This window comes from Lepidochelys olivacea (assembly GCF_965140295.1).
Source record: "Lepidochelys olivacea isolate rLepOli2 genome assembly, chromosome: 12".
Lineage (NCBI taxonomy): Eukaryota > Metazoa > Chordata > Testudines > Cheloniidae > Lepidochelys > Lepidochelys olivacea.
In genome coordinates, this window is record NC_140422.1 from 7,131,622 (window position 1) to 7,146,459 (window position 14,838).

Genomic DNA, 14,838 nt, shown 5'->3' on the forward strand with positions numbered 1-14,838 from the left:
ACGCGGGTTGCGGTTGCGAAGCCTCCGGGCAGTCCCGTCTCCGGCGGCAGCGAAGGGGTTCGTCGCCCTGCCGGCGGGAGGGAGGCTCATTGCCTGGAGCGCCGGGACCTTTGGGCCCGCAGCGAGCCGGCTGCTTGGCTCCTGTCCCCGGGTGTCTGCCCGCGGCCGGCGAGGGGGCGCCCTGCCCGCCCGGCACCATGGAGCGAGCCTGAGCCGGCGGCTCTCCGCGGATCGGGGCCGCCCCTCCTGCCCCCAGCGCCATGTCCGAGTTCCCGGCCAAAGTCCGCACCCAGACCAGCACCCCGGCTGGGGCGCACGGCCCGGCCGGGGGCTCGTTCCCGGTGCTGCGCTCCCTCGGCCTGGATCTCGGCTTCCTCCGCTCCTTCCTCGGGCTGCTCATGATCGCGGAGCTGGTGAGTACAAGCTCCCGGCACCGGGCTGGGCAGGGGCTGGCAAGGAGGGGGACAGGTAGGAGCTGCAGCAGGCTCGCTCAGCGGCTCTGAGCCCCCCCGCCAGACACAGGTAAGAGGCACCTGGTGTTTGGGGGCCAAACCCCACCTCTTTCCCTCCAACCTTTGTGCAAACGCCCGGAGCGGCCCCCTTCCAGCTCGAGTGGTGTGCAGGGAGCCGGGGCTGTAAACAGATCCCAGGCACCTGCGGGTGGTTACCGTGGCTGGGGGGCTCCGATTATAACCGGGGCCTCCCCCTCCCCGCTGGAAGAGACGCGGCGCACACGGGCGCCTGGCCCAGGCGTCTCTCTCAGCCCCCCTGGGACACTTTCACCGCGTCCTCCCCCTTTGCCCGCAGCCAGGGTTTCGGTGGTGAAGTTCACCAGAGAGCCTCTGCCCCTCTCCGGGCTGCAGCCTTTGTGACTCGGGGGGTCCCAGGGGGCACCAACCCCCCGGGGTGTCACTTTACACAGATTCCCCTTTTCTGGCGAGCATTCTAAAAATTGACCTTTTCTGCCGGTGCCCTAATTTCACAACAAAGTTGGAACAAACGCCTGGAGGTGAGGGCACAAATTCTGAGCACTGGAGAATTTTACAGCGCTCCATGGTTGCATTAGGGAAATGATCCAAGGCAGGTTTCCCTGCCTAGTCCACAATAATGGCCCCAGCCACTACCAGTTCCAGGAGTGGTTCTCAAACTTTTGTACTGATGACCCCTTTCACATAGAAAGCCTCTGAGTGACACCCCTCCTTATAAATTAAAAACCCTTTTTATATATTTAACACCATTATAAAAGCTGGAGGCAAAGGGGGGTTTGGGGTGGAGGATGGCAGCTTGCAACCCCCCATGTAAGAACCTTGTGACCCCCTGAGGGGTCCTGACCCCCTGTTTGAGAACCCCTGAGTTACAGCAAGGTCAGTGCACAGGCTGGGCCATTATCCTGTTTTTTAAATAGGTAATAACTAGTTAGAGGGCAGTGTAATAAGGATATTTTTAAAGCTTGACAGAATTAGATGTATGGTTTGACACGTAATTACGGGAGAAAAGTCTATAAACGTTTTAATGGCTTGATTCTCAGCTCATGGTGTGAATCCGGAGTAAGTCCAGCGAAGTCAGTGGCATTGCACTGTAGCAAAACCAAAGTGAGGACATCTGAATGCCACAGAAAAATTGTGGGCCTGATGCAGATCTAATCCCTGCTTGTTTTACCCTAACGTAACTCCACTGACTTCAGCAAGTTACAGCTGGTTTACACCCAGTGCAAGTGAAACGGAACCAAGATTCCACTGCTCCAGGCCAGAGTTGCAACAGTGTAACGGAGGAAAACTTGGCCGCATATTATCATTGTGTTACGTAGTGATCCACTGTGCTATGAACTGGTTATTTTCATGCACCGCCTCTGGTTTGCATTCTGATTGTAAAGCATGAAGGGTTGTTTAGTCAATCAGGTCACTTGATTGGCCAAAATTAACCACACATGGCCTGTTGCAAAGCAGTGGAACAGTTACCCTAGTAACACACTCTGCAACCTTTGTCGTGGAGGAGGGGGAAAGGGTAACAGCACCTCCAATCGGACTTTCAACTGCCCCGTGCTTCAAAGCACATTTCAGTGTTCAGAGTCTCTTCATGGGGAGAGCTGTAGCCAGAATATGGTGGTAGTTGGAGAACCTTGGAACAGAGAATTGCTCCGGTTGGCTTCCCATGGAAAATAGACACTGGAGTCTTTATAAAATACCAGCCACTGTGACCAAATTAGAGACAAACAAGAAGGACGCTTTTAAAAAAGTGTACAATCTCATAATATGATAAGACAAAAGAGCGTGTTTGCTCCCTACATCATCACCAAATCATTCGTGCATTTTGTACTGAAAGATCAGCAGGCGGAAGAAAAGCATATCATGAGGAATAAAAGGTAAAGCTTTAAAGAGATTTCATGCGGATAATATTCACCTCCTATAGCCATGAAGATCACTCTAAATGGCATAAGAAACTCCCTAAAACAGGTGCGAAATTACACTCAGTCCCTTGACAATCTGACATGGAGTTAGATCAAGAAACACCTTTGGAAGATCTTTGTGAGAGGAAGTATGAGCTTCTCTTAATTTGAAAGAGGGCTGTAATGTTTAGAGGTCACATTACACCCCCATTCATTCGAATACCTCTGCCAATGCCCCTTCCTCCCTGTCTTTCTACCCACTCAGATGTGTGAATCGGTTCCCTTTCCTGGGATCTGGTAGCCTAGGACTCTTTAAATGTCAGGGGAAATTGTCAGGATAAAAACCCATCTATTAAAATGATTCCTTTTATTGGATCAGATGATTCCTTTTATTACTTGCTCATCTACGGGGGTCTATTCCACCACGCACACCCCAGCCCCAAAGGTAACTACATTGGTCCCTTTTACTTCCCAGTTCCCTGGCATTAGCAGATGCTGCTGGTTTTTATTTTACTAAGCTGGATCCTGGCCATTCAGGGCTTGGAAGATCAAAACCAGCACCTTGATTGGCACCCAGGAGTGAGTGGGTAGCCAGTGTGGAATGTTGAGCTGAGTACAGTGTAACGAAGTACCCATATATACCTTCAGCAGCAACTTCTGAATGGTCTTCAAAGGCAACACCAAGTAGAGGGAGTGTCAAGACTCTCGTGAGGAGGGATAGGGGCGAGGGCTTCTGGGACAAGGTCCGTCGCCCAGAGGAGGGTCCGCAGATTCCTAACCAACCTTAGATCATTCCTTGCCAATGCCTGGGAGTGTCTGAGCAATGATGGACTGAGTAAGTGCCTTAGGCTGTGGGCTGTATCGGAAAAGGGAAGGCTGTAGACTGCCAAAAGCGGGTGCGGGCTCAGCCCACCCACGTTCCCTGAAGCGCTTGCCCATGCCTATCAGCATCACTTTCATCCTGAGTGGATTGAGCTGCAGCCACTTTGCTCTCATCCTCATCCCCATGCTGGGGAAAACAGAGCCCGCAGTGCTGGGATTCAGTGAAAAGGGATCACCCATGCCCTGCCAAACAGTACGGCTCCCAGGGGGTGTACATACATACATACACATGGAACGGGACTGGGGCCAGCATGGAGTGAGAGTTCCCACCGAGAGGGCAGTGCAAGCCCGTTGTAAAGCCATTGCTCTCAGACCACCCTGGTGCCAGAGGGGAGGCAACAAAATGTCATGGTCCAGGCCATTGCAGGGTACTGATAGATTGCGATAACAAGCCTGGACTCCTTACCTGTCTCCATAGCTAGGAGATCATCTCTCACAGTCAGCCATAGCCAGACTGTCTGTGCCATATCCCCATAAGAACATAAAACAGCCATCCGGGGTCAGCCCAAAGGTCCATCTAGCCCACTATCCTGTCTTCCAACAGTGGCCAATGCCAGGTGCCCCAGAGGGAATGAACAGAACAGGTAATTATCAAGTGATCCCTCCCAGCAAACAGAGGCGAGGGACACCATCCCTGCCCATCCTGGCTAACAGCCATTGATGGATCTGTCCTCCATGAACTTATTTCTTTTTTGAACTCTGTTATAGTCTTGGCCTTCACAACATCCTGTGGCAAACAAGTCCACAGGTCAACTGTGCGTTGTGTGAATAAATATTTCCTTTTGTTTGTTTTAAACCTGCTGCCTGTCAATTTCATTTGATAACCCCTAGTTCTTGTGTTATGAGGAGTAAATAACACTTCCTTATTTACTTTCTCCAGTCATGATTTTATAGACCTCTATTCTCTCCCCCCTTTGTTCTCTTTTCCAAGCTGAAAAGTCCCAGTCTTATTAATCTCTCCTCATATGAAAGCTGTTCTAGCCCCCTCATCATTTTTGTTGCCCTTTTCCAATTCGAATATATCTTTTTTGAGATGGGGAGAACACATCTGCACGCAGTATTCAAGATGTGGGTGTGCCATGGATTTATAGAGGAGCAATATGATATTTTCTCTCTCTTTAGCTATCCCGTCCCTAATGATTCCCAACATTCTGTTCGCTTTTTCGACGACTGCTGCACGTTGAGTGGATGTTTTCAGAGAACTGTCCACAATGACGCCAAGATCTCCTTCTTGAGTGGTACCAATGAAACCAAACTAAGAGGGATACTTGTGGCACCTTAGAGACTAACCAATTTATTTGAGCATAAGCTTTTGTGAGCTACAGCTCACTTCATCGGAAGTGTAGCTCACGAAAGCTCATGCTCAAATAAATTGGTTAGTCTCTAAGGTGCCACAAGTACTCCTTTTCTTTTTGCGAATACAGACTAACACGGCTGTTACTCTGAAAACTAAGAGGGGTGTCTGGAATACAGAGCAAACTGAAGCTGCCCTGCTTCCTCAGAACTTTTCAGACAGGAGGATTCCAAAGTGCTTTGCAGTCCCCAGCCAGGAACTATTTGCTCACCAACAAAATGCAACCACCTCTGCAATGGAATGTGGCAGCTGTGTAATAGTCTGCAGGAACTCTACACAGTAGTATGGGATAGGAAGTAAAGAAGCAGTGGTTATCCAATTGATAGGAGAAGGGGAATTTTAAGTAGGCAAAATGAAATTAGGTAAACTGGAAGTTGGCTCGGACTTTCATCAAATCTAGGTGTTTCTGTCATTAGCCTGTCACGGAGTGTGGGGGAGTCCAGGCCCTGCACCCCTCTTCCTGGGATTCACTGAGACTCTCAGCCAGCCAGTAAAACAGAAGGTTTATTGGACAACAGGAACACAGTCCAAAACAGAGCCTGTGGATACACCCAGGACCCCTCAGTCAAGTCCTTCTGGGGGAGCAGGGAGCTTAGACACCAGCCCTGGGGTTCCCTGTGTTCCTCCACCCAGCCCCAAACTGAAACTAAACTCCCCCCAGCAGGCTCTCTCCTCCAGCCTGTCTTCACATTCCTTGGCAGAGGTGTTACCTCCTCCTCCCCCTCCTGGCTCAGGTGACAGGCTCTCAGGTCTCCCATCCCCAGGGCACATTCCCAGGTCAACACTCCCCCCTCCCTGCTGCGTCACATCGTCACATAGCCCCATTAGAGTAACAAAAATGCCACGTGATCTTTAATCAGCACAAGCGGTCAGGGTCTCAGTCTTCTATCTCAGGGTATGTCTACACTAGGAAATTAGGTCAATTTTATAGAATTTGATTTTTAGAAATCAATTTTATACTGTCGATTGTGTATGTCCCCAATAAGCTCATTAAGTCGGCGGAGTGTGTCCTCAATACCGTGGCTAGCATCGACTTACGGAGCGTTGCACTGTAGGTAGCTATCCCACAGTTCCTGCAGTCTCTGCTGCCCATTGGAATTCTGGGTTAAGCTCCCAGTGCCTGATGGGGCAAAAACATTGTTGCAGGTGGTTTTGGGTACATGTTGTCAGTCGCCCCTCCCTCCTTCCTTCCCGCCATGAAAGCAACGGCAGACAATCATTTCGCGCCCTTTTTCCTGGGTTACCTGTGCAGACGCCGTACCATGGCAAGCATGGAGCCCGCTCAGCTCACCACTGCTGTTGTGAGCATTGTAAACACCTCGCGCATTATCCTGGGGTATGTGCAGAACCAGACTAAGAGATGCCGGCACGAAGATGATTTTGATGAGGACAAGGACACAGACGTTCCTGAAAGCACGGGCTGTGGCAATTGGGACATCATGGCGGCAGTGGGGCTGGTTGATACAGTGGAACGCCAATTCTGGGCCTGGCAAACAAGCACAGGCTTGTGGGACTGCATAGTGTTGCAGGTATGGGATGATTCCCAGTGGCTGCGAAACTTTCGCATGTGTATGGCCACTTTCCTTGAACGTTGTGAATTGCTTTCCCCCGCCCTGAAGCTCAGAAATACCAAGATGAGAGCTGCTCTGACAGTTGAGAAGCAAGTGGCGATAGCCCTGTGGAAGCTTGCAACGCCTGACTGCTACCGGTCAGTCAGGAATCAGTTTGGAGTGGGCAAGTCTACTATGGGGACTGCTCTGATCCAAGTAGCCAATACAATCACTGACGTTCTGTTATCAAGGGTAGTGACTCTGGGAAATGTGCAGGTCATAGTGGATGGCTTTGCTGCAATGGGTTTCCCTAACTGTGGTGGGGGGATAGACGGAACACATATCCCTATGTTGGCACCGGACCACCTTGCCAACCAGTACGTAAACCATAAGGGGTACTTCTCAATGGTGCTGCAAGCACTGGTGGATCACAAGGGACGTTTCACTGACATCAACGTGGGATGGCCGGGAAAGGTGCATGACGCTCGCATCTTTAGGAACTCCGGCTGTTCGAGCAGTTGCAAGAAGGGACTTGCTTCCAAGACCAAAAAATTACTGTTGGGGATGTTGAAATGCCAATAGTTAGCCTTGGGGACCCAGCCTACCCCTTGCTCCCACGGCTCATGAAGCCATACACCAGCAGCCTGGATAGTAGTAAGGAGCAGTTCAACTATAGGTGAGCAAGTGCAGAATGGTGGTGGAATGTGCCTTTGGACATTTAAAAGCTCGCTGGTGCTGTTTGCTGACTAGGTTAGACCTCAGCACAACCAACATTCCCATTGTTATCGCTGCTTGCTGTGTGCTCCATAATATCTGTGAGAGTAAGGGGGAGACATTTATGGCAGGGTGGAAGGTTAAGGCAAATTGCCTGCTGGCTGATTTTGAGCAGCCAGATGCCAGGGCAATTAGAAGAGCACAGCTAGGTGCACTGCACATCAAAGAGGCTTTGAAAACCAGTTTCATGACTGGCCAGGCTACAGTGTGACAGTTGTGTGTATTTCTCCTTGCTGCAAACCCACCCCCTTTGTTGATGTTAGTTCCCTCTAAGCCAACCACCCTCCCCCCTTCGATCACTGCTGGCAAAGGAAATAAAGTCACTATTGTTTTGAAACCATGCAATCTTTCTTTATTAATTAAAAAAAAAAGTGAGATAACTGACAAGGTAGCCCGGGTGGGGTGGAGTGCAGGAGGAGGGAAGGACAAGGCCACATTGCTTATTGTAGCCACACTACAAATCAAAACTGTTTGAATGCCAGCCTTCCGTTGCTTGGGCCATCCTCTGGAGTGGAGTGGCTGGGTGGCCGGAGCCTCCCCACCCACGTTCTTGGGCATCTGGGTGAGGAGGATATGGAACTTGGGGAGGAGGGCAGGCGGTTATACAATGGATGTAGCGGGGGTCTGTGCTCTTGTTGGCTTTCCTGCGGCTCCAACAGACGCTTCATCATGTCCGTTTGCTCCCACATTAGCCTCAGCATTGCCTCCTGCCTCTGCTCTTCGCGCTCACTTAATGCTTTCCTGGCCTCTGCCACTGAATGCCTCCATGCATTCAGCTGTGCCCTATCAGCGTGAGAGGACTGCATGAGCTCGGAAAACATGTCATCGCGAGTGCGTTTTTTCACCTTCTAATCTGCGATAATCTCGGGGACGGAGATGATAGGGGGAGCATAGAAACATTTGCACCTGGAGAGAGATAAAAAGGAAGAGTAAAATTTAAGATGATACATTTCTGAGAACAAAAGGGAGACTCTTTCACAGTGAATCAAGCAATTCATAGCAGACAGCACATGTGCTTTAGGTACAAGGTCGCGTTTTGCCTTTTATATTGAGCGCCTGCCGGTATGGTGACACATCACAAACGGCTGGACAACAGAATTAAGTTTCCAGGCAGTCATAGTAAGCCTTTTGGTATGCGGGGTTGGCCTCTTACACCTTCATAACACGTGAGAATGGTTTCAAACTGCAGCACCATCCTTTCCCATAGCAAGCAATGCCGGTTGGGTTTCACATTTAGAAGGAGGGGCTGTGGTTTTTGGGTGGATGTGCAGCACACACCACCCCTCGCCCCACTGCGTGGCTATTCTCCGGTATAATCCCTTTTAGCCAAGCACAAACAACCCAGCACGAACGGGGTCCTTTTACTGGTCCCTTACAGAAATTCCCCTATTTCAACCAGGTGACCATGAACGATATCACTCTCCTGAGGCTAACACAGAAAGATATAGACCAAATGTTGCTTGAATGCAACCAAAACCTAGGACCATTCGCTGCCATGCTTTGTGCTGCAATGATTCCAGACTACTTGCTACTGGTTTGGCATGGTAAAGTGTCCTACTGTGGAGGATGAAATAAGGCAGCCCTCCCCAGAAACCTTCTGCAAAGAGTACCCCCAGGAGAGCTTCATGAGATATCTCTGGAGGATTCTCGTTCCATCCCCGGACACGTTAACAGACTTTTCCAGTAGCTGTACTGGCCGTGAATGCACCCCAATTCGTCAGGGCAAATCAAACATTAAACACTATTGCTTTTAAACCCTGTACAGTAGTTACAAATGTGCACTCACCAGAGCTGCCTTCTCCGGCTTCAGGGTCGGGGATCCCGCCTTGGGAGGGTATTGGCTCCAGGGTGATGAAAAGGTCTGGCTGCCGGGGAGAATGGATTCACGGCTTTCCTGCTGTGCATTCTTCTTCTCTTCCTCATCTACAAAATCCTCCTCCCTGTTGTGTGAGATTCCCCCCTTGCAGGCGTCCACGGACAGTGGTGGGGTAGTGGTAGGGTCCCTTCCCTAGAATGGCATGCAGCTGATCATAGAAGCGGCATGTATGGGGCTCTGACCCGGAGTGACTGTTTGCCGCCTCTGTCTTTTGGTCGGCTTGCCTGAGCTCCTTACCTTTCACACAGCACTGCTGTGTGTCCCTGTTGTAGCCTCTCTCCACCATGCCCTGGGCGATTTTGGCATATATATTAGCATTTCTTCTTTTTGATCGGCGTTCGGCCTGCACAGAGGCTTCTCCCCATACAGCAATCGGATCCAGCGTCTCCCGTTCGCTCCATGCTGGGGCTCGTTTGTGATTCTGGGGGGGGCTGCATGGTCACCTGTGCTGCCGAGTTCGCCACGCTGACCAAACAGGAAATGAAATTCAGAATTTCCCGGGGCTTTTCCTGTGTACCTGGCTAGTGCATCGGAGTTCAAAGTGCTGTCCAGAGAGGTCACATTGGAGCACTCTGGGTTAGCTCCCGGAGGCCAATACTGTCGAATTGCATCTGCACGACCCCAAATTCGACCCAGCAAGGTTGATTTTAGCGCTACTCGCCTCACCGGGGAGGAGTACAGAAGTCGATTTTAAGAGCCCTTTAGGTCGACGGAACGGGGTTGGTTGTGTAGACGCATTAATTTTAAAATTGACCTAACGTGGCTAAATTCGACCTAACCCCGTAGTGTGGACCAGGGCTACGTCACAAAACACCACCTTCAGAAGCACCCAGCCCTTCGCACCAGTTAGAGGCATTGCTTCAGTGCTGTATTAGAGGGGAAGAGATTTGCCAACCTATTAACACCTCTCCCTGCTTTCCTTGTCAGTCTCCTATCAAACCACTCACCGTGTCCCATGCTGCTTAGTTTATGATCCCAGCCCAAGGTGGAGGAGTGACCAGTGTAGGATACAAGCCCTTTAGCCATGGAAAACATTCAAGGGAGGCCCAAACAAAACCAGAACCGAGATACAAAGATTGTACTAAGCACCAACACCCCGACCAGCATGTGATTAAGAAACAAAGGTCAGATCCTGCCCCAGTGAAGTCAGCGGGAGCATGACTGGGCCGTAAGTACCACAAGGCTTATATTCAGGAGTATTTTATTTGTATTGTATCCATGGGGGATTTGTTCTCCTCACCCCTGATCTCAAAGTGAAGCTCGGACAAAATCAGGAAGAAGGATCACACACAAACCGCAGGTTACTCCCAGGTCTAATGTGTGCAATCCCAGAAACTGTATATGCCAACATTCAGCGTGCAGGCCCAGTCCTGGTGCTCCTCTGTTAAATCAGGCGCTTGCTTCATGCCGTTCTTTTTCCATGCCAATTGCACAGACATGCTTTAGAACGTCAGGTCCCCAAACCCATCTTGGTGCCCACGGAACGTCATCCTGCAGTGACATCACATCGGCACTGTGCCAAGATGCTGCAACACAAATGTGCCAATTGCGGCTTGGTTCCAGCGGCCAGTGTTTAGAAGGCAGCAGCCACAGGGGCCATGGCACTGAGCCGTTGTGAAGAAGGTAGGTTAGATGAATCAAGGCAACTGTTCTGTAGCGTCTCCTGCTCGCTGAGCTCCTTGTTAGGAATTTTTTCTAATGCGTATTTTGCAATCACGAGGGTTGGAAATTGATGTGAAAAAAAGAAGGCATTGTCTAGACTGAGGCGAGAGCAGGGCCTCTGGGAACCAGGGCCTTTGTACTCCAGAAGGACAATGACTTGTGTGTTCTAGTGTTTCTTTGCTGACAATAAGCAATGAAGACTTACGTAAAGTCCGTGGTGGCAAATCAAGGCCCCAGCCAGCTGCTTTCAAAGGCTCATTCTCCTCTATGTCAATGGAGGCTTAATGGACGTAGAGTTGTCCGTCAGACCCATTTATCTCCGAACCAGAGACGAGCCTGAATCAGGACCCTGCCGGGCCTAATGCTGGGAAGGTTTTGGTTGGACATATTCCTGGAGGTTTCATCCCATGATGCAATCTTTAAAATTAATCTTTAATTCCTGGAGTCTCCCGGACAATCCTGGAGGACTGGCAACCCTAGCTGCCATCAGGGAGACCCGGGAACAATGGCCAGGTTGGATGCCCAATGGCCCAACCAGTGCCTGGAGCGGAGAGCAGGGAGCGTGCTGGAAATTCCACCGCTTTGCTTTGGGGCACCAGCTTCAGGATTAGCTCCTGGCTAGCAGAGGTCAGATAAGCAGGGAGCTCCGCTCCCATCTCTAGCCGCTGGAAGGGAGGCGAAGCTGCTGGTCTCTTCTCCCCCCTACCACCCCCTGGTCTCTGCGACGCTACATCTCCCTGAGAGCCTTCTGCAAAGAAGAGGGGAAGGAGAAAAGAGGGGCCCGCTACTTTACTGCTCCCGAGCCTCCGCTTTTGGGGTCCTCCGCCCTCATAAATAGCTCCAGCACCTGCCGAGCTGCGAGTGAGTGTGGGTGCAAGTGAACATATGTATGAGTTCCTGTCTGTGCATGAACACACCTGGAGGGACGTGGACATGCATGCAAGAGCTGGGTGTGAGGATAAGCGGTGGGGTTCTCCAGTAAGGCAGGGGGGGTTGGGAGCTCTCTCTTGCTCGCTCACTCGCTCTTTAGAAAGCTGGAGGAAGGCACAATGGGACTTGGACGAAGGAGCAGGAGACAGGCAGCTCCCAGGCAGCTCCTGCTGCTTCTCCAGGGCAGGGGGAAGACAATGGGACCTGAGTCCCCGGGGAGGGTTTGGCAGGGGAGGGGCAGAGCCAGCTGGCGCAGGGATAACCCTGGAAACAGCTGGGCCCAGGCTGCAGGGCCCAGGCTGCGGGTCCCAAGGTGGCTGGTGGGGTATTGCTCAGTCCGGTGCACAGGCCAGAGCCCTGCAGGGAAATAAGGACAGAAATCACTGCAGCTGGGGCTGATGCACTGAGATGTTCCCCAGTGACAAGGCAGATACTGGGGCATGGCAACCGCAACTTCACCATCATAACAGAGTCACAGGCCTGCTGCGGGAGGGGGGATTCTTCAGGCTGATGTCTGGGGCTGTAATTAGGGCAAGCCATGGGATGAAACTGTGAAAAGGAAATTTTAGGCTGACTATTAGGCATAATGTCTTAACGGCGAGCCTCCCAGGGAAGGGCAGAGCCATCCTAGAGTTTAGGAGAGTTCAGATCTGCAGTTTGGGCTCATCTGTCAAGTGTCAGGTCTCACAGCAAAGAGCTATAGGGCCTGATTTGGCTCCCAGCTGCAACGCTCCCAGTGACATCAAGGGTGTAGAATAGCTCACCATCCCGTCGGGGACCTGCTGGGTCATTAGATTATCAACAGCATTTCCTTCAAACATATTCCTTAGATCTCCATATTGCCCATCCTCCTGGAGGAATCCCATGAGCTTTACAGATGGTGCAAGTAAGAAAGGCAGCTACTTCTGGGGTGGAAACACAGCAACCGGTTTGAGTCAGGACAGTGGATTTTATAAGTTTAGAGGAAGGAGAAGGGCTAAATAATTTCTCTGTGTGAAACAGCAGAGATGGGGGAGCGTTGGAATTTAGAAAGAGGGAACATCATTGATTTCTTCACACTGTGACTTAGCTAGGGCACCATGATTGGCACCCCCTACTCTTGCAGAAAGAGTGCTGTGGCCTGCTTGTGCTCATTGAAGATCCAGGACCTTGGTTTGGCATTTCCCCTGAAGACTGGTTGGTACGGAACCAGTACCCCAGCATGGGGCGGTAGGGCACTCCAGAAGCAGAGCCCTACCGCCCCATGCTGGGGCATTGGTTCAGTCCTGGTGCAGAGGGAAGCATGCCATCTCTAGGACTGTCTCCACCCACCCCCCAAGGAGGTCTCCTGGCCAAGCACTGGGCTGGTACAACTCCGCTTTGTTTTACAAATTTGGAGTTTTAATTCAGAAATTGAGTAAAATCAACCAGGATTTCCTCTGCCAACACAAAGCCTGATTCTCCTGTCTCCCACGCTGGTGTAAACTGAGAGTAACTCCACTGAAGCTGAACGGTGTAAAACTGGTGTGAGAAGAGAATCAGGGCTCTAATTCTCTTACTACTTCGATTTCGACTGAGTTGCTCAGTAAGGCCAGAAAGCAAATGTCCTGCGTAACTTACTTTCATCCTTGAGAGCTGGGGTTGCCCACACTACAGAGGGGGCTGCGAGCAGAGTGAGTGAGTACAACTTACAGCTTCGCAGAGGAAGGCAGTGCACAGAGAGGCCGTGATCAATTAAACAATTAGGAGGCTGTCAGCACACTGACCAACAGGTAGAGGTGCTCAGCCCTGTATGTTACGGGAGGGAGGTAAATGAGGGCTCGCCAAGGCATGGCAAAGGTGGATAAGTAGAAGCTATTATTTGTTTTATGGTAATGCCTAGAGAATCCATTGGTTTTTGTTCTATTTGTACAGCACCTTGCACAATGGGCTCTTGGTCCATGATTAGGGCTCTTAAGCACTGTGGTAATACAGATAATCATAATAGTGCAAGGTGCTGTACATACATAAGAGACAGTCCCTGTCCCACAGAGGTTGCCATCTAAATTAAAAAAAAAGTGGAAGGGGAAACTGAGGCACTGAGCTGCAACATGACTCACCCAAGGTCCCTCAGCAGGTCGGTGGCAGAGCCAGGAATAGAACCCAGGAAGAATGGCGACTGCAGACAGAATCATAACTCACTGGCAAGTAGATTCACAGTCTCGCATGAAAGCTTGGATCAGGCCCGTCAGTGAAACAGCCTCTCAGGCAGGTGTGTCTAGGCTATAAGCTAATGAAGAGCTTTTAATTCTGCATGGAGGGCTGGTCCTCTACCATGTATGTTTTACTCACCTCTTCTTCAACCCAGCTCTTATTCTCCCCCCTCCCCCTTCTGTTCCTTCTTCTTTATTTGCTTTGTTGTTCAGGGGGCAACGAGCATGACTAATATTTGACTGACGATGATAGCTCCTTTGTGTCCTACCTGCCGTTCATTGCTTCATGACTAGATTTACGGGGGTCTCAAGAGTGTCATTTAAACAAAATATGTTGCAAGGTGTAGTGCAGTTTAGTGTATAAAGCCTGAAATAAAAGTGTGTGTGTGTGGGGGGAAACAGCTTCTGCCCTGTGTCCTGTCACTGAGCTCAGCTGGAGCAGAGCGGCTGCCTTCCCCGAGATAGAAGAGCGAAGTTGGTGGGAAGGCAGGTCCCCATGGTTCTAATGAAATCAAAACAATTCTGAGCACTCGGCACCCATAGATCTCAGGGTGACCCAGCCCGACTAGCTCCATTTTACGGGGAGGGGGAAATTGAGGCACAGAGAAGTGAAGTGACTGACTTGTTAGGGTCCCTTTGAGTCAGTGGCAGAGATGGGAGAAGAACCCTAGTCTCCTGAGGCCTAGGCTGATGCCCTCACCGCTAGACAACACGATCTCCCTATCCTGGGCACACTCTCCAGCCCCCCGCTCTGTTGTACCTCTGGCTTCCAACAGGCTGTTTTATTGTCATGGGCTTTGCTGTCTGTATTGCTCATTCCTGCTCTGGTTACTCACCAAGGCAGGTCTGAGTACATGGAGGGGGACCAGGTGTCCGGTTTTCGACTGGAACACCCGGTCGAAAAGGGACCTCGGCGGCTCCGGTCAGCACCACGGGCCGGGCCGTTAGAAGTCCGATCGGCAGTGCTGTGGAGCTAAGCCAGGCTAGTTCCTACCTGTCCTGGCTCCGCGCTGCGCCCCGGAAGGGGCCAGCAGGTCCGGTTCCTAGGCTGAGGGTGGGAGGCCCCCACGGGTCCATGCGCTGCCCTGCCCTGAGCACCGGCTCCGCACTCCCATTGGCAGGGAACTGCGGCCAATGGGAGCTGCAGGGGCGGTGCCTGTGGCTGAGAGCAGCGCACAGAGCTGCCTGCCACGCCTCCACCCAGGAGCTGGACCTGCTGCTGGCCGCTTCCGGGGTACAGCACGGAGTCAGGA

The 14,838-nt window shown here is 51.3% G+C and overlaps 1 protein-coding gene across 1 annotated transcript in view; it reads left to right on the forward strand.

Annotated features, from left to right (window-relative positions):
- The window catches only part of PLLP (plasmolipin), a 26,636-nt gene continuing 11,798 nt past the window's right edge, over positions 1 to 14,838 (forward strand). Inside the window, exon 1 of the mRNA XM_084644662.1 lies at positions 1 to 413. Coding sequence (XP_084500788.1) covers positions 261 to 413 — 153 coding nt within the window. The 5' untranslated portion in view covers positions 1 to 260. The remainder of the gene's footprint in view (positions 414 to 14,838) is intronic.